This window comes from Nothoprocta perdicaria, unplaced genomic scaffold, assembly GCF_003342845.1.
Source record: "Nothoprocta perdicaria isolate Ctin4 unplaced genomic scaffold, notPer1 scaffold_0, whole genome shotgun sequence".
Lineage (NCBI taxonomy): Eukaryota > Metazoa > Chordata > Aves > Tinamiformes > Tinamidae > Nothoprocta > Nothoprocta perdicaria.
This window is the reverse complement of record NW_020454092.1, coordinates 14,235,143-14,259,057: the sequence shown is the minus strand read 5'-3', so window position 1 is coordinate 14,259,057 and position 23,915 is coordinate 14,235,143. Positions and strand designations below refer to the sequence as shown.

Sequence of the window (23,915 nt, the reverse complement as noted above, 5' to 3'; positions counted from 1 at the left end):
GTGCCTGGGGTCTCATGGAAGCGGCTGGGATATCCGCAGTGCCTGGGGTCTCATGGAAGCGGCTGGGATATCCGCAGTGCCTGGGGTCTCATGGGGTGCCCTGGCTGCCACGGTGCCCGCGGGCGGCAGCGCTGGGCCCGTGCAGCTTGGCCTCGTGCCGCACAGAGGCGGCTGCCGCATCCCCAGCAGCGTTCAGGCCTTCATGTCTTCAGCTGCTTCCCGCTTTCCTTGCAAACGGGCTGCCGTGCCGGGCGACAGCGACTGCAGGGCTCAGAGAGGGATCCTGCCTGCAGCGGGGAGCCCGCGCCAGGGCCTGGGCTTGGTCTGCCCTGCGCGTCTTGGGTCCTGCATCTCCCTTGACTCCGACCCGCTCTGGATGTGGCGTGGGAGCACGTAGGGTCCAACCGAGATCCGCGAGTCCAGCACCCACCACAGGCGCGCAGGGTCCTCGAATCCCCCTGGGCACGGCGGGATGTGCAGCTCCAGCTACCGCAGGCACAGGCGACACGGGGAGAAGCAGAGCAGACGCAGCCCGACTCGTTGCTGTCCCCAGGAGCAGCACGGAGCCAAATCCCTGCCTCAGTGTCCCCAGTCGCCAGGGGCTCCTCGTCCTGCCCCCCGCGCGGCTCCGCCTGACGTCAGCGCCTCCCACGCGGAGCCCTCGGCTCTTTCTGCACGTCGCTCCTGTCATGTCGCGGCCGCGGCGCATCAGGATGCAAAGCTCTTGGAAAAGATGCCCTGGGGAAGCAGGCGCCTCTGCAAGGTGCCCCTGCAACCCCCGCCTCGGCTCTTACGTGCGGATCAGCAGGACGGAGATGCTCCAGGTTGGAGGCGGGCTCCTTGTCCCGTTATGTCCCATCTGCAGGTGGTCCCTGCTGCGGGGTCCCTGTGCCAGGTTGGAGGGGGACAACAGCACGTGAAGTCATGCAGGACTCAGCAGCGGGGCTCTTGGAGCAGGACATCCCTAGGGAGCGGGGTTGGGAGGGCTGACCCTGCCGGGAGTTTCACGGCCAGCTCTGCAGGCAGCGTTAGCCCTGGCGAGGGGCCTGTGGATGCATGGCACATCGGGAGAAAACCCTCTTCCCACCTGCGACCGCAAAAGGTGCCCATCCAAAACGGGGCAGGAGTCGTGACCGGGTTCAGAAGTGAAAACAGAAGAGAAGCTGAAAAGAAATCCTCAAACAAGTTGTTGTGGGTCACCCTGAGACAAAGAATGTGGGATTTTGGCTATCAGCAAAAGCCAAAAAAGTCATATTTCAAAGCAGACTAGAACATCATGGATTTTTTTTTTTTTTTTTTTTTTTGTGACTTTCCAGTTCAGCAGCTAAATAGAAAAGTCTCCTGTCTGCTCCTCTCCATGAATAATTGGCTGTTCTTCCCTTGCTCTGCCAGCTGATTCCTTCGTTTTGAAGAAGCACGGGAAACAAACTCATTTGGGATGAACCAGAGAGGTTTGGGGTAATGCAAAAAGCAAAAGCACAAGCTGGCCTTACCTGAACAGCCTGTTTCACTTTGCTTTTTCAAGACTCATTGCAACCATCCGATCGCTGCACGTTTATCAGAGAAGCTCTGCTCGGCAGCCTCCAGCAGCTGTTTCTGTAGAAGCATTAAAATGAAACATCTGGAGTGTTTCAGCAAGAGAAACCTGAGTGTTTTGGGGTCCAGAACAACTAAAAAGATCCAAAACGAATTCACAAGTCATCAGGCTTGACCTGAATCTGTTCTTTTGAGCAAGGAACTAAAAAGCCTTCATCCAAGTAGGGTTTTTCCCGCCCCCCCAGCTTTTAGCGGGATTAGAAATGCAGCGTCCTGCGCTGGCACAGGTCCCGCTGTGCAGAGCACATCCATGCCCTGAAATCCCTTAGCTCTGGGCTAAGAGTCCATCTCGGCATCGAGGCACTTTCTGCCGCGATTCCTTCCAATTCCGGCTTCTTTTGCTGCAAGGACCAACATAGCAGCACTCCAGAGCGCGGCGCTTCCCTTCCCCGGGGAGCTGCCGGCGTCACTTCGCTCTTCCCGCTCGCCAGCTCGGAGGCAAAAGAAGAGGTTGAATTACTTCTTCCAAGAAGTGTGGATTTGCTTTGCAGAAAGATAGGAGCAGTTGTCTGGCTCTGCTGCACCTTTTGCCATCTGGAACCGCTTCCGATTTCCTCCTGGATGCCTCTTCCATGGCCTGCGGGTGTCCAGAGCGGAGCGCGGAGGGATTTGGGCTAGGAAAGGGCTTGGAGCAAGCCACGTTGGGCTGGTCGTGGTGTCCCATGGCTCATTCCACCCTTGGATGCTCCCGCTCTGCTTCTGGCCGCTGTGTGTCCCTCATCCCGCCAGGATGGTGTCGGCTCTGGGGCCTAGGAAGGGGTTGCTGCTGCCTTGTCCCCGGGGGCTCCGCTGAAGTGTCTCCCAGTGTGTCACCCTGCCCATTGCCGAGGAAGCTGCAGGAGCACCGGTGCTCTGGGCCACATCCCTGTCAAACGTGGCAAGCTCGGGGATGGAGAGAAGGAGGGACGGAAAGATGGATGGGTGGGATAGCATCAGGGCAGGGCGCAGCGAGGAGACAGGGACCGGCACATCCGGAGGAGTCACGGGAATGGCGGGATGGGGAAGGGCCCCGGCGCATGGTGGTGCTCGGCACGCAAAGCATCCCGCACGGATGCTCCCGGCCAGCCCGTGACTTCCCAAGCATCCAGCACATGGAACAACCTGCTCTCGGCAGCGTCCTCCCCGGAGAGCCCGCTCGCCGCAATTAATCTGGGCACGGTTTATGCTAATGACTCTCCCCACTTTAAATTATAAATGGCCCTTGGCATGTGTGCACACAAACACACGTGCGCGCGCAGGGCTCCTTTAAGGCCATCATTAGCTGTAATTAGCAGGATCTGTCACTCATCTGTGGCAGTTAACGATGAGCCCTGAGTCACAGGAATCCGGCGGCAGATAAAATAAACACGATTTCAAACAGTTTGGAAATAACAAGCCCTCATTAATCAGACGGGCCTCCAAGGGGAGCGCTTGGAAAAGCACCGGCTCCTCTGCCATCCCTGAGACAGCGGCCGGCGGGCGCTCGGATGCCACCCCTGAGGCTGTGGAAAGGCACTCGGGCTCCCGAATCCTGGCTCCCAAATCCCAGTTCCCTCCCCAGGCCCTTGCAGTGGGATGCAGCGGGGCAGGAGGCAGCAGCAGCACAGCCAGGGGTGGCACCTGGTTTGTGGGAAAGGCCTGAAAATGGGTTAAATGCATCAGAAAATGTTCCAGTGTGCGCCCGGTCTGGACCTCAGCGGACAAGGCACTTGGGAATTTTGCTCCACAGGGCAGGCTGGAGGGGCAGGATGGGCACGAATGCTCCTTAGGGACATGTGGGAGGCAGCAGGAGCAGCTCCGCAATCCCTCGGCACACGGCCCGGCAGGGTTTGGGGAAGGGACTGATGTGTGGGAAGTTTCCCAGGGAGCAGGGGGAGCCGAGGAGGGTTTCAAGCTGTCACAGCTGCAGCTAAATCACAGCGAATAGGAGGGGAACGGGACACACGAGGCTGGATTATATTACAAAGGAGCAGTCCATCATGGGGTATTTAAAATAATCCGCTTAGATGCACAGTAGCAGATTTGGAGCACTAAGGGAATTGAAGGAGCTGTGGCTTTGCGGGGCTGGATCAGATCTGGCTAAGATGCCACTTAGGACAGCACATCCTGTCCTGCCTGGCCGCCCCGGGGACAGGCACATGGCACCTGCAGCCGCCGCAGCGACGGGGCTCGTCCCGGCGGACACCGGCGTGGGGGGACGAGGGAGGGGACGTCCCGGCACGGGGGGTCCCGGGGGGCTCCGGATCCGCTCTGGAAGGGCGGGTTGTGGAGGATGGAGTGGGGTGACTCCCAGGCAAATGCAGCCTGGGATCCCGCTCACGGTGCTGGTGTCCAGGCTCCCGTGCACGGTGCTGGTGTCCGGGTGTGCTGCACAGACCGGCAATCGGTCAGCAGCAGCAAACGGGGACTCCAGGAGAGCTCTCCTGAGCCCTCCTGCGTGCCTTTCCTCCCCCAGAGCCCCAGCTTTGTCTGCGATGGGACATTATCCAGGGACTTTGCCATGCGGCATGGCTTGCATGGCTCATGGGTGCCACGAGCTTGTGGGTTCTCTGCTGCAGTGCAGGCAGGGGGCCCGTGCGAGCATCCTCATGCTGCCCATCCAGGCTCAGCCCAGGCACCCCGGGAAGTGGCTCTGGCCTCAGCGCGGGGTCTCATCCCGCAGACTCTCACACTTCCCCACGGGAGCATCCCGCTCGGTGGGCGCTTCCCGCCCAGACCGGCGCCGGTGGCTCCGCGTCCCAGCGGGCAGTTCCGTGGGACGTGATCCCCGGCACGGAGCTGCCGCCAGGGCCGGCCCTTCCCGCCACGCCGCGTGTCACACGAGGCCACGGCGCTGTCGCCGCCCTTCCCCGGCGCCCTCCATCCCCTCCCGAGCCCGCTCCGCTGCGGCGCTGCCGCGAGGGCTCCCTCCGACAGGTTTAACCCTTGTCCCCAGCTCCCCTGGGCGTTAATCCGAGGCAGGATTAAGGTTAACGAGCTCCGGGAGCCACGCAGCCCTCGTGCCTCGCCAGCGGACCCCTCTGCCCGACCCCAGAGGCCCTCGGGTGCTCAACCTTCCTCGCTGTCCCCCGGCCCATGTCCCAGCGCCACCAACCTCGTGTCCCCAGCAGGCGCTCGCAGGGGGGCCCTGGATCCTTCCCGGTGCTCGCAGGGCTCCCCGTGGCCGCTGAGCATCATTCCCTGCTCCCTCCGGAGCGGGGGACATAGCGGCCCGGGGAGGCGCTCGCCTGTCCCCTCCGTGTCCCCTGGGCGCCGCGCTCCGGGTCGCTCTGTCTTGCACAGCTCCGGGCTCGTGGCCGCTAGGTTATATGCATGGAAAACAGCTTAATCCCTGGTAAGCCCCTGATCCCTGCCCACCCCGCGGGAGCCCCTCGCTCCGGCCGCAATCCCCGAGGAGGGACGGGAGCAGCCCCGTGGAGCCGTGTGGCAAAGCCGCAGGGGCGGCAGATCCGCAGCGTAGGGCAGCACGAGCTGTTTCTGTGTGCTTATATATATATGTATTTATTTATTTATACTGGTATTGCTGTGCGCTTTGCAGCGAGCACAGCCCTCAGCGGCCCTTGCAGCAGCAGCGCAGGATCCCCCTGCCCGGACAAGGCTCGAGCTTGGGGACAGCGGGAACACGGGCCCTTGCCCGAGGCCCCGTCTCCATCGGCACCCCTGGGTGCTGCCGCCCTCACCTGCCCCGAGCCGCGTCCCCACGGGCGCTAATCCCCCTCCTGCTGCACACGCAGGATCAGGGCCGGTTATCCCGGCAGCTGCTGGGGTGAGCGGAGGGCAGTGCCGGAGGCAGCCGCGGGGCTGTCCCGGGACCCCGCTCAGGGACAGGGACCACGGGGCTCCCTGTGCTCCCGACCAGCCCAATCCGGCCCGGGAGAAGAGGCTGAGTGGACACAGAGGCCACATGGCGAAGAGGGGGAGTGTCAGGCTCCCCCCGGTCCTTTGGGTCTATAAATAAGTGAAAGGAAAAAAAAAATCCCTATTTGCAGAAGTGTCTCCTATATTTATAAGAAGCAAAGAAGATGCTGGGATAGAGGCTGAGCTGAGCTTTTAACCAGCCAGATTACACTTAGCAGGAGCATTTACCTCTGCCTCTAATCGGCCTGCAACAAAGACTTGCTAACTCCTTCCCGTATTTATCTGGGAGGCTTGAACTCTTCCTGCAAACCAGCGAGTTAAGCCCGGGCTGGGGCCGGAGGTTCCTAGGAAGGAACCAGCTCAGCCCTTGCAGCCCTGGAGATGTAGGTCCCCCCATCCCAAAATCGTCCTGCCACCCCCTTGGAAAGGCTGCAAGGGAGGCTCAGGGACCTGCACCAGCCACTGGTGAGACTGAGGACCAGTCCCCTCATCCCTAATGATCCAAATGCATCTTTGGCATTGCATCCTTTGCAGACTTCCCAAAACAGCGAGCAGAGAAGGGGGAAGAAGCCCAGCAATTGGGAGGCACCTCCAGGCTGGTCCTGCAGCTGGGCCAGGCAGGAGGACGGTGCCTGGGAGCTCCGGGCCCACGCAGGACATTGCTGAGCAAAAATAGCTGCTGCTTCAGCACCAGAAGCAAGAGGAGAGGAGGTTGGCAAGCGAAGCCTGTCTTGTTTTCAGCTGGATTTCTTGTAAGAACAGAAAACACTTGCAACCATCGTGGGATGGCTGGGACGGGCGAAAGGGAAACTCTGGTCCCGGGCAGGCTCGGGAGGCTGCTGGGGGACACGACAGCGCTTCCCAGCCCGCTGTGAGCCCCATTCCTGCTGAACTGACAGTGTCCAACGCGTCTCCCTGCCCTGCTCCCAAAGCCGGCCCGGCTGCAGCCTGCTGGGCCGGGGGAGCCGCAGGAACCGGCATCACCTGCGGGCAGCGCCGGGACCTCCCCGGCCCTGCTCTGTGCTCGGGCAGGGAACACCGGGAATGGCAGCAAGCAGAGCAACCTGCCCTGCTTGGGAGCCAGCCCGGGGAAACATCGGAGCGTTCCCCGCGCCGGGGCCGCGGTGCCACAGGGGACACGGGGGACACGGGGGACACGGGGGCCACAGGGGCCACGCGGCCATGGCCGGGCCGGGAACCGGGAGCGAGCGCCGGTGCCGCCGCGGACAAAGGCAGGAAGGCAGCGCCCGGAGCGGCTTCCCGGCCCCGGAGCTGCCCCCGCGCGGGGGCTGCAAACGTCATGTCCCAGACTCCAAGGCCTGACCCATCTTTCCCCATCCCCATCCCGGCAGCCGGGGAGCCGTGCCCGGCCCTGCGGCGAGAACAGCCCTGGCTGCAGCCCTGCATGCGGGCCCGGGAAGGGATCCCGGCACACACAGGCGGAGGGATTTTCCATGCCGGGAGGCTGCTCCTCACCTGCCCTCTCCCTGCCGCCAAAGCGGGCTGCGAGCCGGGCAATCGGAGGCATTTTTCAAGTTGGTTCCTGCAGAGGAAGTGACCAAGGGATTTATTTACGCTGCTCTCCGAGCCGACGGCTGATGCGCACGGAGCAGAAACTTCCCAGCAGGGCAGAGCCCTACCGGGAAGCGGTTCCCCCCGCTCCAGGGGGTGTTCCCGGACGGAAGCCGCGGAGGCGGCAGGTGCCCTGGGAAGGGGCCGCGGCGCCGCAGCCGTCGCCACTGGCTGCTCCTGGGCTGGCGTCCTGCCTGGCTTCCCGCTGGGAGCCACGCGGGAGCGGATCCAGCGGCGGGATTTTCCCTGCTCCCCTCACACGGAGCTGCTCCCCGCTGCGTCCCCAGCCCTCGGCCCTCTCCTTGCTCCCGGCGCTGTGTTGCAGCCAGCCTGCCCGTTTCCGTGCTCTGAGGGGTTTCATCGGCCGCCCCGGGGCGCTGGGAAGCCCAGATGAAGCCAAGGCCGCATCCCAAGGAGCCTGGAGCAGGATTTGGCCTCCATCCGCCCATGCTCTCCATGAGCAGGTGCCCCTGGAGCCGTGAGATCCCAACTTGCGTAGGAGCCGCCCCCAAAGCCAGGCTGAGGGGAAAGTTCCTCACGGACCAACTGGTTTTTTCCAGGCCTTTGTAACTCCCTCTGATGTGTTTTGCTTTTCTGCTCTCCTTTGGGGATGGAATTATTCTGGCTTTGTGAGAAGAAAAAAAAAAAGGCTCTGAAGCGCTCTGGGAGTGGAAACCTCCCATTATACATTTGAAAAATAATATTAATCTTCCCTGCGCTTTTATGAAGCGCTCTTTCTCCCACATGGCTTGGGACCAGGCATTTGATGTGGAAATAGCCCCGGCTGAAAAGGTCCTTTTGATGTTCGACTTTCAGCGGGCCAGCGAGGTCCAAGGGCCGCCCGGATCACCGGGCATCCGGCTGCTCCTCCCGGGAGACGCGGGATGACGGCGGGAGCGGGCGCAGGAGCAGGTCCCTGCCCTGGCAGACCCTCCTCCCGTGCCCCATGCCGTGCATTGCTTAATCCAGGCCTTAAAGCGGTGGGATTTCCACCAAGGAAGCCACCCTGGAGGCCCCTGAGCTGTGGGGGGGTCTGAGCCAGGAGCAGGGATCGTGTCCGGGCTGCGGGTCTGCCCGGCTCCTTCCGCCTCCGCTCTCCCGGGATTTCCCGCCGCACGGAGCGGCTCCTGCTGCAGACAGGCCTTGACCCTGCCCGGCGCAGACCACGGGATTCGCCAGCACCAACGAGCCGGCTCGGCTCCCAGGACCCGGCATTCCCGGGCATTGCCGCTTCCCGAGGGAACCCAGGCGTCGGGCAGGCAGCGGAGCGGCTCAGCGCGCAGCTGTAGGTGTAAAACGCAGCTCTGCCGAGCAAAGCGCGTCCGCCTCGTGGGAAGCACATCCCGGTGGGTCCCGTGCCGTTCGTGGGAGTGTCCAGGAGCAGCAGCGAGCCCAGGGCAGGAAGGGGAAGAGCCAGCCCGCCGCGCGGCTTCGCGCCCCTTCGCCCTGGCCCTCCTCCAGCTCTCTCTGAGCTCATCCAAACACTTCAAACAGGCGGTTTGTCCGGCAGGGACTGTAATTCCACTCGGGATGCTCCCGGCTGGAGGGCTCCGGCACAGCGCAGGCTTCCAGCCTGGGCATCCTCCTGAGCCCAAGACGAGCAGGGCCCATCTGCTTATAGGGACCCTCCAGTGCTGGGATCTAACAAATCCAGGGAATTCCAGCATTTGATGCTGGGAAAGGCCTGTCCTGTGGTGCAAAGCAGTGCAAGGAGTTTCAGGAAGTGTTTTCCCTGTCCGGCGCATTCCTAAGTGATGTCTAGAGCTGCACAGTGACGGACTCGCACGGAAAGCCTGGCAGAAGGAGACACACGGAGCTACTCCCCGGTGCCGCAAATCCCACCTGCCCTCCGGGAAATAAACACCCTTCTCCTAGGAGCCCAGTGTTACTCAGCCCAACTCGCCCCGCAGGTCAGGAAGTTTTCCGCAGGGAAAGAATCTTAATGCAAAAGGCAGACAGGAACAGTCCCGAAGAAGTTAATCTGCGAGCCGGGCTCTGTCTCTCCCCTGCCTTGGCTCTACCATGAAGGCATCGCCTCCGTGTGCCGCTTTCCAAATGTTTGCCCTATCCTGCGCTGTTTGTTTTATTTCTCCGCTCGGCGTCCAGGGGCTGCTCTTCTTGCACTTATTTACGGTTAAGCAAAGAAAGCCAGGGAAAATGATCTCCAAAGCAAACAGAGCCATGTTTCCATTTGGGAAAACTTACAGGGAAAGTGCATGTAGCTAAGCAACAATGCATGACGGCAAATGGGTCGTTTTCCAAGGCATGAATTGCACGCGTAGAGCTGCAAGGAAAACAATACCAGCCAACACGCTGCCTCCCTCTGAATTCTTGGCCTATTGGCAAGGAACGAGAGGAGTTTTCAGTGTCCCAGAGAGCTCCCCGCGTTGTTTGGGGGATTTTTCCTAGTGTTTTCCCTCTCTGCCCAAATCTCGGGTCGGAATCAGTGTTGGCAGGGAGCGGGATCCCCTCTGGATGCATCCCGGGAAGGGAGAGGGCCAGGGCTGCAAAACCCAAACCGCGCAGAGCCGAAGGTCTCCGGGTGCGTTGGCAGCAGGGAAGAGACGTCGGTTTTCCCACTTCCTTCCTCTCCCTGACACTTGCGTTGCTGACCGGGACTGAAGCGCACACTGCCGTGTTTATGAGAAGAGGGAGTTATTGCAGGAAGGCTTCGGGATTATCCCTTTCCTCTGCAAGCAACGTCGTGCCGTTCCTTTTAAACTCAGACCTGTGGAATTCACAGAGCGGTTATTGTGCATTCCTTGAAAAAAAACGGGCAAGTAGTTCTAGCACATTAAAGCAACGAGCAGAGGAAGTGAAAAATATTTTAAATTCTTACGCAGTGTTACATTTCAAAAATGCCCTGCTTTAAGAATGGGAAGGGGGTGGGTAAGGGCTTTTTTTCCCTTTTTTTCCCCCTTTTTTCCCCTTTTTTTTCCCCTACTTTCTCTGAAGTTGTTAGCAGCCTCCTTCACTCCTGCTCGCCATTTCCTAAGTAAAGAGGCTTGGAGGGACGACAGAGATGCCAAGTGCACAAAGGGAGCAGAGCGCGGCCCGATAATTCTGTAACCGGAGCCGCTCGAGGCGGGATTTGTGCGCGCCCGTGTAAATGGGGATGGCTGGAAGCCCTTCCCCATCCGCCCGCCAGGGCTCTGCCCTAATGGATCGCGCTGTTCCACTCTCCCTGCTTGTCCCTGGCAACAGCGCAGGAGCCGGGAGCGCCTCGGGAAGCGAGGAGCGTGCGGGGGGATCCGACGGGATCCCGGAGCGCTGGCTGGGATGCGGACGGGATCTGGCCGCTGCCCTCGCTCGGGGGCCGCTCCGTGTTCTCCGGGCGCGGCACCGGGAACACAGGGATGCGCCGACACCCCCGCGCTCGGCCCGGGACAGAGGCTCCAGGCTGCAGCCGGACCTTGCGCCTTTCCCATGAAATTCCAGCCTGCCTTGGCTGCGTTATTAAAAAAAAAAAAAAAAAGGAAAGTTTGAAAATGGCCATTTCCCTTCTGCTGCCTGCATTCCTCAGGAAAGCTCTGGCAGGCTGTCAAAACACTAGCTGAACGTGAACGCTCTGCAGCGCGGGCCCGGAGCGGCCTGCCAAAGCCTGGCCTGCCAAAGCCCGGCCTGCCAAAGCCCGGCCTAGCCCCCGGTCCACCGCGGGACCCACGGCACCAGCCCCTGGAGCCCCGGGAAGCTCCGGATGCTGCCGGGCACAGCAGCACGTCAGGCCCAGCTACAACCAGCTCTTCAACATACCTTGTTTAAATTTATTTATTCAAAATTGCTTTTCCCCCCCGTTTTTTTTATGTTTTTCTCCTGCGTTCAAAGAATGTTGTTTCCCGGGTGAAGCCAAGTGCTTTTTCGTTAGGAAATGCCTCGTGTCCGCTTCCTTGCAAGCCTAGCTCGGCGCGCGCGCCTTGACATCCCGGCCGTGCCCCACTGCAGCCCACACAGCAGCCAAGGGGCTGCAAGTTGCTGCGACAGCCGCAAATAAGACACAGCCTAACCCAGACGTATTTTATTTTCATTTTTTTGCAGCCCACACGTAATTCTTTAATGCAGGTTCTCGGTGCAACATGTAATTTCCCAACCCAAGCACCCTGCTCGGGCGCGCTTGCCAGGGCTTTTCCCGGCCGCAGAACCGCAGCCGCACGCGGCGCGGAGCGGGACGGCGCAGCCAGGAGCCTCCCGTGTCATCAGGAATTAGGGCCCCCGTGGCAGTTTGGTGCTTCCCTGTGGATGTTCGGTGCTTCCCTGTGGATGTTCGGTGCTTCCCTGTGGATGTTCGGTGCTTCCCTCCAAGTGCCACGGCGCTTGGGGCTGCCGAGGGGGCAGAGAGGCACCTCCGTGGGGCTGGTGCTCCTCCATGGAGGCAGAGCTGGGCGCTCTCCGGGGCACGTCCAGGGCTCCAGGAGCCCTCGAGCAGGCCTCACAAAGCCCCACACGGGGTCTAAATCCCTCCCGCCGGCCCCGCGTCCCCCTGCATCCGGAGGCTCATCCATCCCGAGCCCCAGGAGCGGCCGCGGGGCGGGAAACGCGGCGCGATGCTGCGGCTGAGCAGGGGGTATCAGCCGTTCCCGCTCAGCTCCCCCTCCTGCTGCTCCTAGGGATGAAGCCAATATCTGGATCTCGGGAGCGGCCAGAAGGGAAGAGCCTGCCCAAAAATCCCGCACGGTTTTAGTGCACTTGGCTAGCGGCTCCCCCCTCTTGCTCCTGCGCCCCTCCGGCTCCAGGAGCCCGTTGCGGCCTACATTCAGCTGTCGGATATCACATTATCGCGGCTCGGCAAAGAGGAAACCAAGCAGTTTGGCACAAATGGCTTTTCTGTGCTCAGCGTGTTCCAAGGCGAGTCCATTCGACTCTTCCCGAAACACATGGAAGCGCTCACAGCTTCAATATTTAATCTCGCCTTGAAACGCGAATTGTCAGATGCGGGGAACGGAAGAGGGAGAGTTTATGGCGGCTGACACCGGCGCGGGGCCGCGCTCCCCATCGCCCTCCTGCTGCATCCTCACTGCTCCGGCCCGGCTCCTTCCCGGCTGGGATGATCCAAAGCACCGGCGCATCCCGAGTTTCAGGGTGCTCCGTGTCCCCGTCCCCTGTGCGGCTCCCCGTGCCCGCACCCAAAAGGGAGCGGGAAAGGGAGAGACCCGTGCGTGTGTGTTGGGATCCATTGGGCTCCGTTATAAGCCCGGTTCTGAGAAATAAAAACCCATTAATATTCAGTCCTCTCAAGGCGTTATCCCACTGCTTACCATGGCACACAATCCTTTGCCTTAAGTTGTATCTTTGATTAAGGCGGCAATGAGACAAGCCCGTGCTAATAACAGGACATATTCTGCTTTAAATCACGCAAGTGGAAACCTCAATAAGCTGCAACCATCGGCGCTGCCATGAAAATGAAGGCAACCGCCATGGGAAACAGCAAGAAGGAAATCCACTTTGCCAGCATAAAAGCCAAGTAATTAGGTCTTGTGTGGGCGGAACTTTTAATGAGGTGCAGGAAGGGGGAAGACGAATTTCAGCCCGACTCCCTCCTCCGTGCTCCCCCCCTTCGGGGTGCAGATCAAAGTTTGGGGCTGCACGAGCCTCTTTCCTGCCCTCCGTGGGGTTTGCGGAGCAGCATCCGCTGCCCCACGGGCACCCGCTGCCCCACGCTGCCCCCCGGCACCCTCCAAGTGTGGGGCGGCCGTGGGCACCCAAGGGACCGAGCTGAATTTCACCGGGTGCTGGTGTCCAAGGGAGGCGCCTTCTCTGAGCCGGCTCGAGCTGATCTGTTACGTTAGCCTGAGAAATTTAATTTAAAAAATTACAGAAAAGGACTCGTATCTGGCTATCGTGGATTAATCAGAGTTTGCGGATGGGGATATAAAATTAATTTATCTGCAGCGAGTTATGTGCATCAAAGCCCTGTGCTCCTATGCAGCTGGCTGTCCCTCAAGGAGCTCTATTACTGCAGCAGTGCTTGCTTTCAATTACTTGCTGTGGGAGTGATTTGAGATATATCAGCAAACTTCAGACTCTCTGAGCCTCGCTCTTCCCACGTGCTCTTAAGTTGGGTCTGGGCTTTCGGTGATCCACTCCGTGAAGCACCCTCAGCTTCACCTAAGCCAGGACTATGTTTTCAGCAGCTTTCTACCTTGCGCTGGAGCAGGAGAAATTATTCATAACGTATTCTTTCATGCTTTAGAGTGCAGATAAAACGGTCAGCTTAAGTGTTGGGTTTTGTAACGCTTCTTGACATGTCTCCAGCAGATCAAAGTTCTCGTCCGTCGTCATGCCCATGATGAAGGCTGGAAGTCTCTGGGAACGTTTTTTCCTCAGTATCTGAGCAGCTGTCATTCTGCCTTTCCGTGAAGTTGCTTCACGGAGCTAACACAGAGCCTGGCTCCTGAGCCGGCCAAGTTTCTGTCTCCTGTAGCATTTAGTCCATTAGCATCTGCAGGCACCGGCTTTGGGCTGGACCATCAAGATTTCGCTAACACGCACCTTGTCCTGGTCTGGTTTTGTGTTCGTAGCTCCGAGATTTTATTTTGGAGTTTGTTAGAGGCAGCCGTTTGGTGCCCTTTCTCCTGGAGGCTTCTCTTTTTTACCCTGGAGCAGGGGTTTGGACTAGGTGGTCTCCAGAGGTCCCTTCCAACCTTCAGCATTCTGGGATTCCGGGATATGTCACTAGGAACTGGGAGTGTGGTTCCTTTGAGATCCCTGCTCTAGTTAGTGTAGGGCCATGATCCTCTCTGAAACTCTGGATGAAGTAGCTTTATTTTCAGTACACAACAGGCACTCCCATCGTGTGGCTGCCCATGGGCTCCCTTCCCGTCCCTTCTTTGGAGCAAGCCTGGTCCATCTCCTCGCCCTTCTCACAAGGCTCAGTTTTGCTGAGCCTTGTCCTGCTCATGCAAAACGCCGGGAGAAGCGGGTCTCCCTCAGCCCCTACTGCCCAAATTCATCCCTCAACAAGCAAAGCTCTGAATGCGAATTTGGATGTTCCCACCTTTCCAACCCCAGGTGCTCCGGGAGAGGGGGAGAGGAGGGTATTGCCTCAGGTGTGTGTCCATGGAGGTGCTGTGTGTGGAGGGGACGGGGCGCTGGCAGCGCTGCCAGCCCACATGGCCCCCATGTCCCGCCGTGGGGACAGGGCAAGCGCCGCTAGGGTCACAGAGCGGGATGTCTGCAGCCGGCCCCATCCTGGGCCAAGCCTGGAGAGGCAGGAGCCAAGGGAGCGTGGGGAGAGGAGGGCATCTGTGGGGCCAGCCATGGGGCCCCTGTCCCAGCTGTGCTGCAGGGGTTAATGTCCCCAGGGGATGGGAAGGGCAAGGAGATGTGGAGCTGGGGATGGGAAGGGCGAGGAAATGTGGGGCTGGGCTCCCTCCACCAGCACAGTCAGGGCACACACGCCATGGCACAGGGGGTCTAACCCATAACCACCATGGCACAGGGGGTCTAACCCATAACCGATGTGTGCCAGCACATCAGCCCCACAGCAGCTTGGGGGGCAGCTGCTCCCCACAGCATGCAGGGCTCAGCCCTCGCCTTGGAGGAACACTTGTGCACCCCGGAACTGCACAGGCACCTGGCAGAAGGGCATCACTGCAGAACGGGGTGTTCATCCACCCGTCCCTTCGGGGGCTTAAACTCCTGTCAATGTGTGGGGCGAACCCCCCGGTTTGAGGGTGTACCCCAGACTGTGGGGCAAAGAGCCCCGCCAGCGTGAGGCCGTACCCACAATCCGGGTGGGGAACACATTCTAGTCACTTGTGGGGCTGCTCCCCCGAGCGAGTGTGGGGTCAGTGTGGGTCCGTGTGCGGGGACACGCCGTGTCCGTGCGGGGCGCGCGCGCCCGCTCCTCTTTGTCGTTCCGCCCCCCCTCCATTTCTCCCCCTCAACACTCTCCTTTCTTTGTCCCGCTTAGTAACTGGGGCTCCCAGCCAATCGCCGCCGAGCCGGCCGGCCCCGCCGCTAGCTCATTGGACGGGCCGCCGGCAGCCCTCAGCCAATCGGCGCGCGCCCTGCTCCCTCAGACAAAGACGGCAGCTCTGGCAACTAGGCTCAGCTCCCCCCGCCCCTTGCGCGTGCTCCGCGCAGCGGCCCCTTGGCGCCGGGCCAGCCGCGGCACCTACCACTCGCCTTCTTCTCCTCGCGGGGGGGGGATTGGAAGGAAAAAGGGTCAAGACGGGCAGATAAAATTGGGAATAAGGGATACTAATAGTCAGGGGGTAGGAGGAAGATATTTTAAGGCGAGTAGCTTTCTTTTCCCGCACGCTTCGCAAGCGAAGGAGGACGTTTCCCTGTCTGCTCGCTGTGCGCACCCCCTGCTCTATCCCGTGGTAGCGCCCGCCCGCACAGCGCCCCCCTCCCGCCCTCCTCGAACGGGTTAAAAAGGCGGCGCGAGGCCCCGCCCCTGCCGCGCGCTGTGGCGGGGGGCGTGGCCTCGTGGCGGGCAAGAGGCGGTTGGCGACGGTTGGGCCCCTCAGAGCCTCTTAAAATGAAACCTAGCGGGGCCGGGAGCGGCGCAGAGAGCGACGGGCCGCGAGCTGCCGGGAGCGCGCCGAGCCGCCGGCCGCGCCGCGCGGGGCTGCGAGCAGCGCAGGGGCACGGCGGGCGCCGCCGCGGGCTGCGGCGCTGAGGCGAGGCGAGGCGAGCCCGCGCGCCGGGCGGCTGCTGCCGCTCGCCGGCCGCCCCCCCGGCCTTTCTCCTCAGCCGGCGGGCTGGGAAGTCCAGCCGGGCGCCGAGAGAGCCCCTTGTAGCCGCTTCTTTCCGCTCCCCGCACACCTCCCTTCTGCCTTTGTGCGAGGGGCTCGGTTTTGTTTTAAACCAGGTCTTTTAAAAATACCCCCGGAGCGACTTTTTTCTTCTTTTTTTTTTTAATTAATCTTGTTAGAAAGTGGCTTTTCTGTGGAAAGCTGTCTTTTTAAACAATTCAACAAAAAAGCACTCTATTATATACGCAATCTACCTAGTCGAGTCTTGCAGGGCAGCTGCTGCTGGGGTCTCTCGCATGTATATGCTTCTCTTTTTATCGTAAGATTTTTTTTTTTTTTTTTTTTTAATTTTTGACATAAGTGTCACATCAGAGCAGGGCGGGTTATCCTCAGCCTTTTTTTCTCCCCCCGTCTCTCCTTCCCCCTTCCCTCCCCATTAAACGCAAAGAAGGCCGGTCTCTTATTTATAAACCCGCCGGGAGTCGCCCGTCGCGATGTACAACACAGTGTGGGATATGGACCGCGATGACACGGACTGGAGGGAAGTGATGATGCCCTATTCCACTGAGCTGATATTTTATATTGAGATGGACCCTCCAGGTACGGAGCACGAGTCTGCGCGCGGGTCTCCGCGTGCGTCGCCCGGCCGAGAGATGCTGCGTTGTATTTTCCATCCGTTACTGCCATCTCCCTGGCCCACCGGCCTCGGCATGGCTCCTGATGGCACACTTTTCCGTTTGGAAAAGGAGCGGCGGGATCTGCAGGGGTGGGGGGAAATGTGCCGCTCAACCCGCTCCGATCCCTGTGTAAACTTTGCACCGAGTCGGACGCCGCTGTCTGCGGAGCAGAAGTATTTTAAGGATGATTTTGTTCATTTTAGGGGGTGTGTGAAGGGGGTCACAGTGATTTATCCTGCTTTGAGGAGAATGGAAGCGGGAGAAGGAAAATAGCTGCTAGCAGTTTTTTTTTCAAAAACCTTTATTGAAAACTGTATATTTTAAATGTGTTCATTGTTAGAGCAGCGGTTTTATTACCCCCTTCACCTGTGTGTCTTTATGTGCCTGTAGCACTTTGATGTTAGTGATTTACCTACCTCTTTTAATTCAGTTTCAGTTTTATAGTTTTGGGACCCTTTTCTCTCCGCTTCTGTTACTGCATTGACAGATTGTATGTATCCTTTCGAGTCCTTGTTCTTCGCTTTTTTGAAATACCTTCCTTGAGGCATCGTCACTTTAATAATAGGCTTGTTTTAAGGCAACTTTTTTTTTTTTAACCTATTGATTGTACGTGCTGAAAATGGAGAAAATGTTTCATCCCTTGCTTGCACAAAGTTCTTAGGACAGAAAGTTCGATTTGCCTCTGAAGAGTGAGGGAAGGCTTACAGATGCAAGGAGAAGAGTTTGATTATTTCTTTGGCAATAAATTAGGCATGATTGTGTAGTTTTGAACCCTCACTTGTATCTGTAAGTTTCCAACCGTAACTGGCTTAGAGCAGTGAGCTGACTCAGGGGCCTTTATGTGCTTTGGTCTGATTTGCAATGTGCAGCAAGACAAGTCTCAGAAATCTCAGCCTGCCGTCAGAGAAACTGATAGCAAGTCCTTTGTAGGTGTCTATCACTGCGCAGCGTGTGCTCGTAGACTTCCAAAATGTGCATTTAAGTCTATGCCTGAGTTATGGCTTGTACCTGAAGGTTTATTTTCATCTCTTTGTTTCCACACAGTGAGCTATTTTTCTATTCCTTAGGTTTGTGGGTACTTTGACTGAAAGTGGGGGTTTGGGAGGGAGGGAGGATGGTCTTAAATTTTTTGGATCTGATGGACCTGTAGTCACTTCCTCTAGGAACTCTGACGCTCTAAAAATTGGACAGATCTCTCAGATATGCAGTACTGGCCACTGCTCATTAAATTCTTGCATAGCTGACACTACCTATTTTTAGATGCTACTCCTGAACGCCTAAAGTTCAGTCAAATCCATTTGCTTGCTGCTAAGAATTTCCAAGGGAAGCTTTTCTGTAAATGCTTGTCCTGTTTCAACTGCTCAGGCAGGTAATAGTTCTGTCAACCTGTTTCAAGGAAACAAAAAGCAAGTGTGAGGAGACTGCTAAAAGTTAGGTTGACCTAACTGAACTAGTCACAAAACAGTTGTGGGGTTTTTTTTTTTTTTTTTTTTTTAAATATATCTGCAGAAACTGGGCAGTGCAGCCTTCAGAAGCTTACATTAAGAAGCAGTGTTTCTGTCATTGAAACAGTCAGTCCTTCCATGACTGGGCTTAAACTTCATGCCATGTACTGATCCCCTGAAGTATTCGGGAAGTATTTATCTTTTGTAGTCATTAGCTGGAAAAGTTAGAGCTGTGAATGATGCATAGGATGGTCCCCATGTGCATGTCTTAATATTGTAGAACTATAAATTTTACAGGAATGGAGCAAGGAGAGGGAGAGGAGAATGTGTCTTAAGGTCATCTCCTTTTGCCTAGTCTGGAGGTGGGATGGAAAAGCATTTTAAGGTCTGGAATGATAGGTCATCCCTAAGGGGAGTGTGGAGGAATTTATTTGGAAGACTTAGACACTCCGCATGCCTTGTGATAAAGTCACTTTGCTTGCACCCGGTAACACCACAGCTGAACCTGGCCCCCTTCCAGCAAAAAGCTATTAGGGCTTTCAGTACAGAACTCTGCTGCCCAGTGGCTAGAGCTGCCCAGCAGCCGACTGGTGGCACTGGGAGTTCTCCGTGGTGCCCAAGCTAACAGCACGCGGGGAGGTACTGCGCTGCTGGGGGAGGCAGCGCTCTTTTGTTTGCAGAACTTGCAGGGAGAGATCCCTGGCTGCTCCTCATGCTGCAGCACCGAGCACTTGCTGATACTGGGAGCAAGCGGCTCAGATCCCGCCTGGCTGCTCACGGTTGCGTTTTAGTATGCCTAAAGTTTAGGCACAAGACAAAAGCAAGATTATCATATGCAGCGTCACCTCTGAGTAGGGTAGGGATACTGCTGCTTATTAAGGCCGACAGACTTTTAATATATCTTGGCAGGCAGTCTTAATACCCACCTTAATGTTGCCCAATAATAATGCAGAAATAAAATCCTGTGGTAGCAGGCGGTATGGAGCGAAGCTGCAAGCGCTGTCAGGCCTCAGTGCACCTGCACCGGCTTATCAGTGTGTTCGTGTTGCCTCGCTCTGTCAGATGTTGTAGGTGTAAATGATGCGTGGAGCAGTTTCTGGAGTCAGTCTGCTAAAGAGATTGCTCAAAAATAAAATGTATATACACATATAAAATAAAGATATCTATCTCATGGAATTTTCTCCAACTCCAGTTGATACAATGTCAGGAAACAAGTGGTTGTCAGCTTTGTTCTAGCTTTTAATCCTAAACATAGGAGTGGGACAATTTTCATAAACAGACTGGTAAACCTATGGATTCAGTTCTATGGTCCTGCAAAAAAGGCCGTGCTTTATAGCACTGTTCTTAATACAGTAGCAGAAGTGGTGGCAACCAGTAGGGTGATTCCTGTTTCTTTCAAAGGACCTAAAACCTTTTCCTGCTGCTTACATATCTTTTGGCATAATAAAATGCTTTGCTGGCATAAGGGGTTTCTATAGGATGTGTAATGCCAGATAACACTAGATGCAACAAAATAACTTCCACTGTCTAAAAACAGTATTGAAACCATCAATTGCCTGTAGCTAACAGCTTCTAAACTTCCAAATCAGGATTAATATGGAATATTACGGCTATAAAAGCACCATACTGATTCAGTTGCTGGAAACATGGCTTATCAGTGACTCACTTGCCTTTTTGTTCTTGCTCTGAACTTTGTTGTCTGAAAAGACAACTCAAGGAAATAGGGTACAGGATTGGATTTATTTTTATTCTACCACATCTGTTCATTCTGCAACAGTTCATAGCTGCCAGAAGTTAAGTTTTTTGAATAGAGCATCTTGAACTCACTGCAAAAGTTGTTGCAGTGCCAAAATCCTAACTACTTAGATACTTAGATATTGCATTGCTTCTAATTAGTAGGAGTGAAATGTGGCTTCCCCTTTCTAGACCTAGGCTGTATTATCAGTTCTGTTGTTGATAAAATGTGTGATCACTGAATACATTCTGTCACAGTTGGATGAAAATCTGTAAGAGTTTTCTGCTGGGATTTCAGATACAGATGTCAGCAAAGGTATTTGGCTCAATTACAAATTAGAGGTTAGTTTCAGTTGTGTGGGTTATGAAGAAAACCACAAGTTTAAAGTAGGTTTGCTAATGCATAATAGACTCCATCTATTGATTTGCAGATAATAAATGTTTGTCCTAAAACTATATGAAAAGTACCTTCTTAAAGACTGCTCGGCAGAAATAGGCGTGACTGTATTTATATGCTTGACCCAACTGCATTTTTCAAGACTACTACTTTTCCTTGCCTTCCTGTGTTTATGCCAAGTATAGCAATGCTGTTACTACAAAATCTATATTCCTTTAAAAAGGAAAAGGGTGAGGAATGAGTAATAATCTGTAGGATGCTCAGTTTAGTCTAGTCTTCATGAGCAGTACTGCCATTGTGTGACAGAGAGAAGTATTCAAAGAAAAAAGCTGCATTTATTACAGCTTCTACTTCTCATAATTGACAGCCCTTGTTTTAAGGGAGTACTATAATTTAAATTGAGAAAACATAGGATTCTGTTTGTTTGGGTACGAGTGTGCTATATCATCCCCAGTGTTATGTGACAGTTGAATGTGACTGCACAGTTTGGGATTGAGTAGAGCAGTTGCCAGATGTAGGTGAAATACTGTGTGTCTGTGCCTTATTTTCTGGTGAGAGAATGGGTGAAAATTTTATTACATTTTCCTTCAGTTTCTCTGAGCTGCTTCCAAAGGCTTATCGAAGAAAAGCTCTGCTCTGACCTCACAACAGCACTGTAACAGCAAATGTCATCGTTGCAAATGCAAGTTTTGCTGGAAGTCAGGCCCCCAAAATGTAGCTATTTGGGGACAGTATGTTTCCTTATTACAGAAACAAGGAAACTTCTGCAGACTGTTTTGGGATGGAGCAGGGAATAAAGACTGAATCAACTATGCTCTGCAAATCCTGAAAAATGGTTTCAGTCAAATACTCAGCTTCTCTAAGGAAAGAGGCATCTTTATGTTGTTTTTTGTTACATCTAGACTTCTCTAGTTTTCACTTAATTACTGCTGTAACAGTCTCTTATTTCAAATTGCATTTTCAGGGTTGTTTTTGCATTCCTTGTGTTTGATTTTCATTTGATGGCTCTAACTGTTAAAGAATATCACTCGTCAGCTTTCAATTAAGTACATGAATGCAAAAAGTAGCATCATTAATATAAAGTGAGATGGTGCTTCGCTGAAATAGGGAGAGCCTGCTTTAAAAGGCTGCACCCTTTACCAGTAGGCTTTCAGATGACATAGAAATCAAGTTGGGAATAGAAAGTTTAGTGAAGGGAGTTGTAATTCAGTTGTGCTGATAAGTTGCAGGTTTATGCTAACTAAAATATGGAAGAATGTCCTGGAAAGAAAGGGAGCTATTTGTGGCATGCTTGAAAGTAAAACCCTCTCTGATGGCCTGAAATGTCACTTGTGCCGTGCCTCTAGCTGGCAATGTTGCTTCTTGGAGTTTTTTATAAAGGGTCTAGTTTCCCAAGCTGTAGAAGACCTCCCTCTTCACCATTATATGCAGCATACCTTATTCCAGAGCTAACTTTGTCCTTAATCTATATTTTGGGAGAACTGAGCAGCATAGTCAAACATGTACATTTGCAAACATTCCTAAGAACATCTGAGTGCCTTGTATCATCTCCAACCATGTTGATCGGTGAGTCACTTTGGGGGCAGAGAACTGAAGAACACTGGAAGGAACAGCAACATAAAGAAACTTTTAGCAGTGTTTGCCTGTATGTTTTAAAGCTTAGATGATTATTGTCACCAACACTATTACTGCCTTGAAACAGGTTTCTGTAAAACTCTGGCCCCAGTAAAGTGATAGGTGTGTTCTAGCTGGATGTTGGGCTTATTTGTAAAGCAGGTAGCTGAGCAGTGCTTTAAGAGCAGATTTTGCTCATGTATTAAATATTCCTATGAGAAATGAATCTTGTTTTTTTCTTTCTTCTGTGTGTTATTTTTTGTTCTGACAGACTAATATCTGTACTGTAGCTGAGTCTGGTTTTTGCATAATCTAAACTAATCTAAGCCAACAGCATATAAAGTTAGGTTGTATTCCCAAACAGTATGAGATGTTATCATCTTCTAAAGAAGATGTTAGCTATGCTCTTCCCTCAAAAGTCAAAGGGTTTAAAATGGTTTAGTGAATATATTCCAGTACCTTAAGTTTTGCTATTGCATTTTTAAGGAAGAGTGGCTACCAAATGGAAGTTTTATAAAAATGTGTACAGCTCAAAGGAAGCAAAGCTGCAAGTGGTGCCTGTAACCCTTCCCAGCAGGACTACAGCTGCCTGGTGAATCCTGATGCCAAAGCACGATACTCTAAAGCTTCCTTTGGCTGACCAGGATCCGCGTTCTTCTCTGGATTTGAGTCCAATAGCACATTGAAGACAGCCAGCGCCCATCCGGCTCTGTTTGGAAGAGGAGATCAAACATTCCAAATGCCTGCGACTGTGTCCAGCATTTGCTCAGGCTCTAGTAGTTTCCATGAATACTGAAAAAGTGTTATTTTAATGAGATGTATGTTGCTGCTTCTGAGATCAGATATCCCTGAAGCTGACAAGTGGTTATTTGTAAAGGATTTGGGGAAAAAAACCTACTTTTTAGAGAAAAAAAAACTATATGGGGAGTTGGACAAAACAATAAAACATCGATCTATATTGCCTTCCTCTGTTCTGTTACTTTGTTCTTTTAATAGCTTGATACTTGGTTTGGTGGTACTTAGTGGCCCTTGTCCTTCAAATCAGATTTCTCCTTCGAAACATAAACCTATGCAGCCAGCTCTGTTTTTTCCTTCCCCGAAGAACAAGATTTTGGTAGGGGGACACAGCCCACTGTGCCGTTGTGTTCCTTCTGAGCGTGGGCAGGGAGACTTGCGCTCCACGGAGCCTGCTTCAGGAAAATGGTTTAGAGATGACGTGGACGAGAAATTCATGGATGTATCATGTCCATAAATCCTACTGTCTCTGTTACAACCAGAATTTATAGTTCGTAATTAAATTTCCCAGTTGTTAGTACTCATGCTGTGTTTCTGCAGTATGGCCATATTGAAACTTTAGGAATCTAGATGATTGACTTTCAGGGGAACTGCTCCTGAAATTCAAGTTAGTATTCTTTGAGTTTAGTGACATATTTTACTTTTTCATCTCCTGCCTCCAAAAGTAGTCTCCTGAAGGTTTCAGGGAAGTTTGAATCAATGAGGTGAACATTTTAAGATCCTTTCTGCTTAGAGGAGTGTGGTCCAGACCATGCTGTTTGATCAGTATTGGGAAAAGAAAGAAGCCAAATTGCTTTTGTGAAATGGATTTGATTAAAATATTTTGAAGATCACAGTGTGCTTGAGCAAGGAGATTGAACCCAGTTTTTTTGTTACACCTGAAGCATGAGCAATGTTTGAGCCATCTGAGGTATGTTAGACAGGGACAGTGACCTTTTATTTTCTGAATTTCAGCCTCTGCTGAGAGTGTTGCATAAAACCGCGTGTATTGGCACTTCTGCCTTACTGTAGCTGCCTTTCTGATCTCTGGGTTATGTATAAGCACGCACACAAACTGCAACTGTTTTCTTCTGAGTACTTCACTAATTTGGAAAGCACCTTCTGATCTTGATTTAGATGGATCTCTGTTAGCAATTTAGGTAGTGTTGAAATATCTCTCTTTAGTAACTACACAAAATAGTTTGGCATATATCAAGGACATGTGCTGTGTGAAGGATATTTTTATGTACTGCTGTGAAAGATCTAAGCCAGTGGAAAACTGGAAAAAAATGCTGCTTGGAGCAGGAAGAGTCACATGTATTTAAGACTGTATTGTTATTTTCAAGGGTAGGCTCCTCTTCAACAAACTTCTCATGAATACCTGGCCATTTCTGTGAATTAGTTCTCCTGTGAAGTTTGTGTTTGGTTACTCTTTGACACATATGGGGAAAAAAGTCCCCTGTCCCTTCTCCTCATTTCACGTGACTTTCTTTCCTCTTATGTTAAGTCACCAAGTTACCATCGTTCACTGCCTCAGCCTGTTTCGTTTCATTGGCCTGTATTCTGCAAC

General features: G+C 54.2%; 1 protein-coding gene across 3 annotated transcripts in view; it reads left to right on the top strand.

The window, feature by feature from the left end:
• LOC112942696 (phosphatidylinositol 3-kinase regulatory subunit gamma) overlaps positions 1-23,915 on the top strand; it is a 58,784-nt gene that overhangs the window by 16,673 nt on the left and 18,196 nt on the right. Inside the window, exon 7 of one of the 3 annotated variants that reach the window (XM_026033695.1) lies at positions 816-824. The exons of 1 other annotated variant lie outside the window; for it this stretch is intronic. In XM_026033695.1, coding sequence (XP_025889480.1) covers positions 816-824 — 9 coding nt within the window. Of the gene's footprint in view, positions 1-815; positions 825-16,065; positions 16,305-23,915 lie in introns of those variants that run through there. One more of the 3 variants, XM_026033703.1, reaches the window with a different exon arrangement.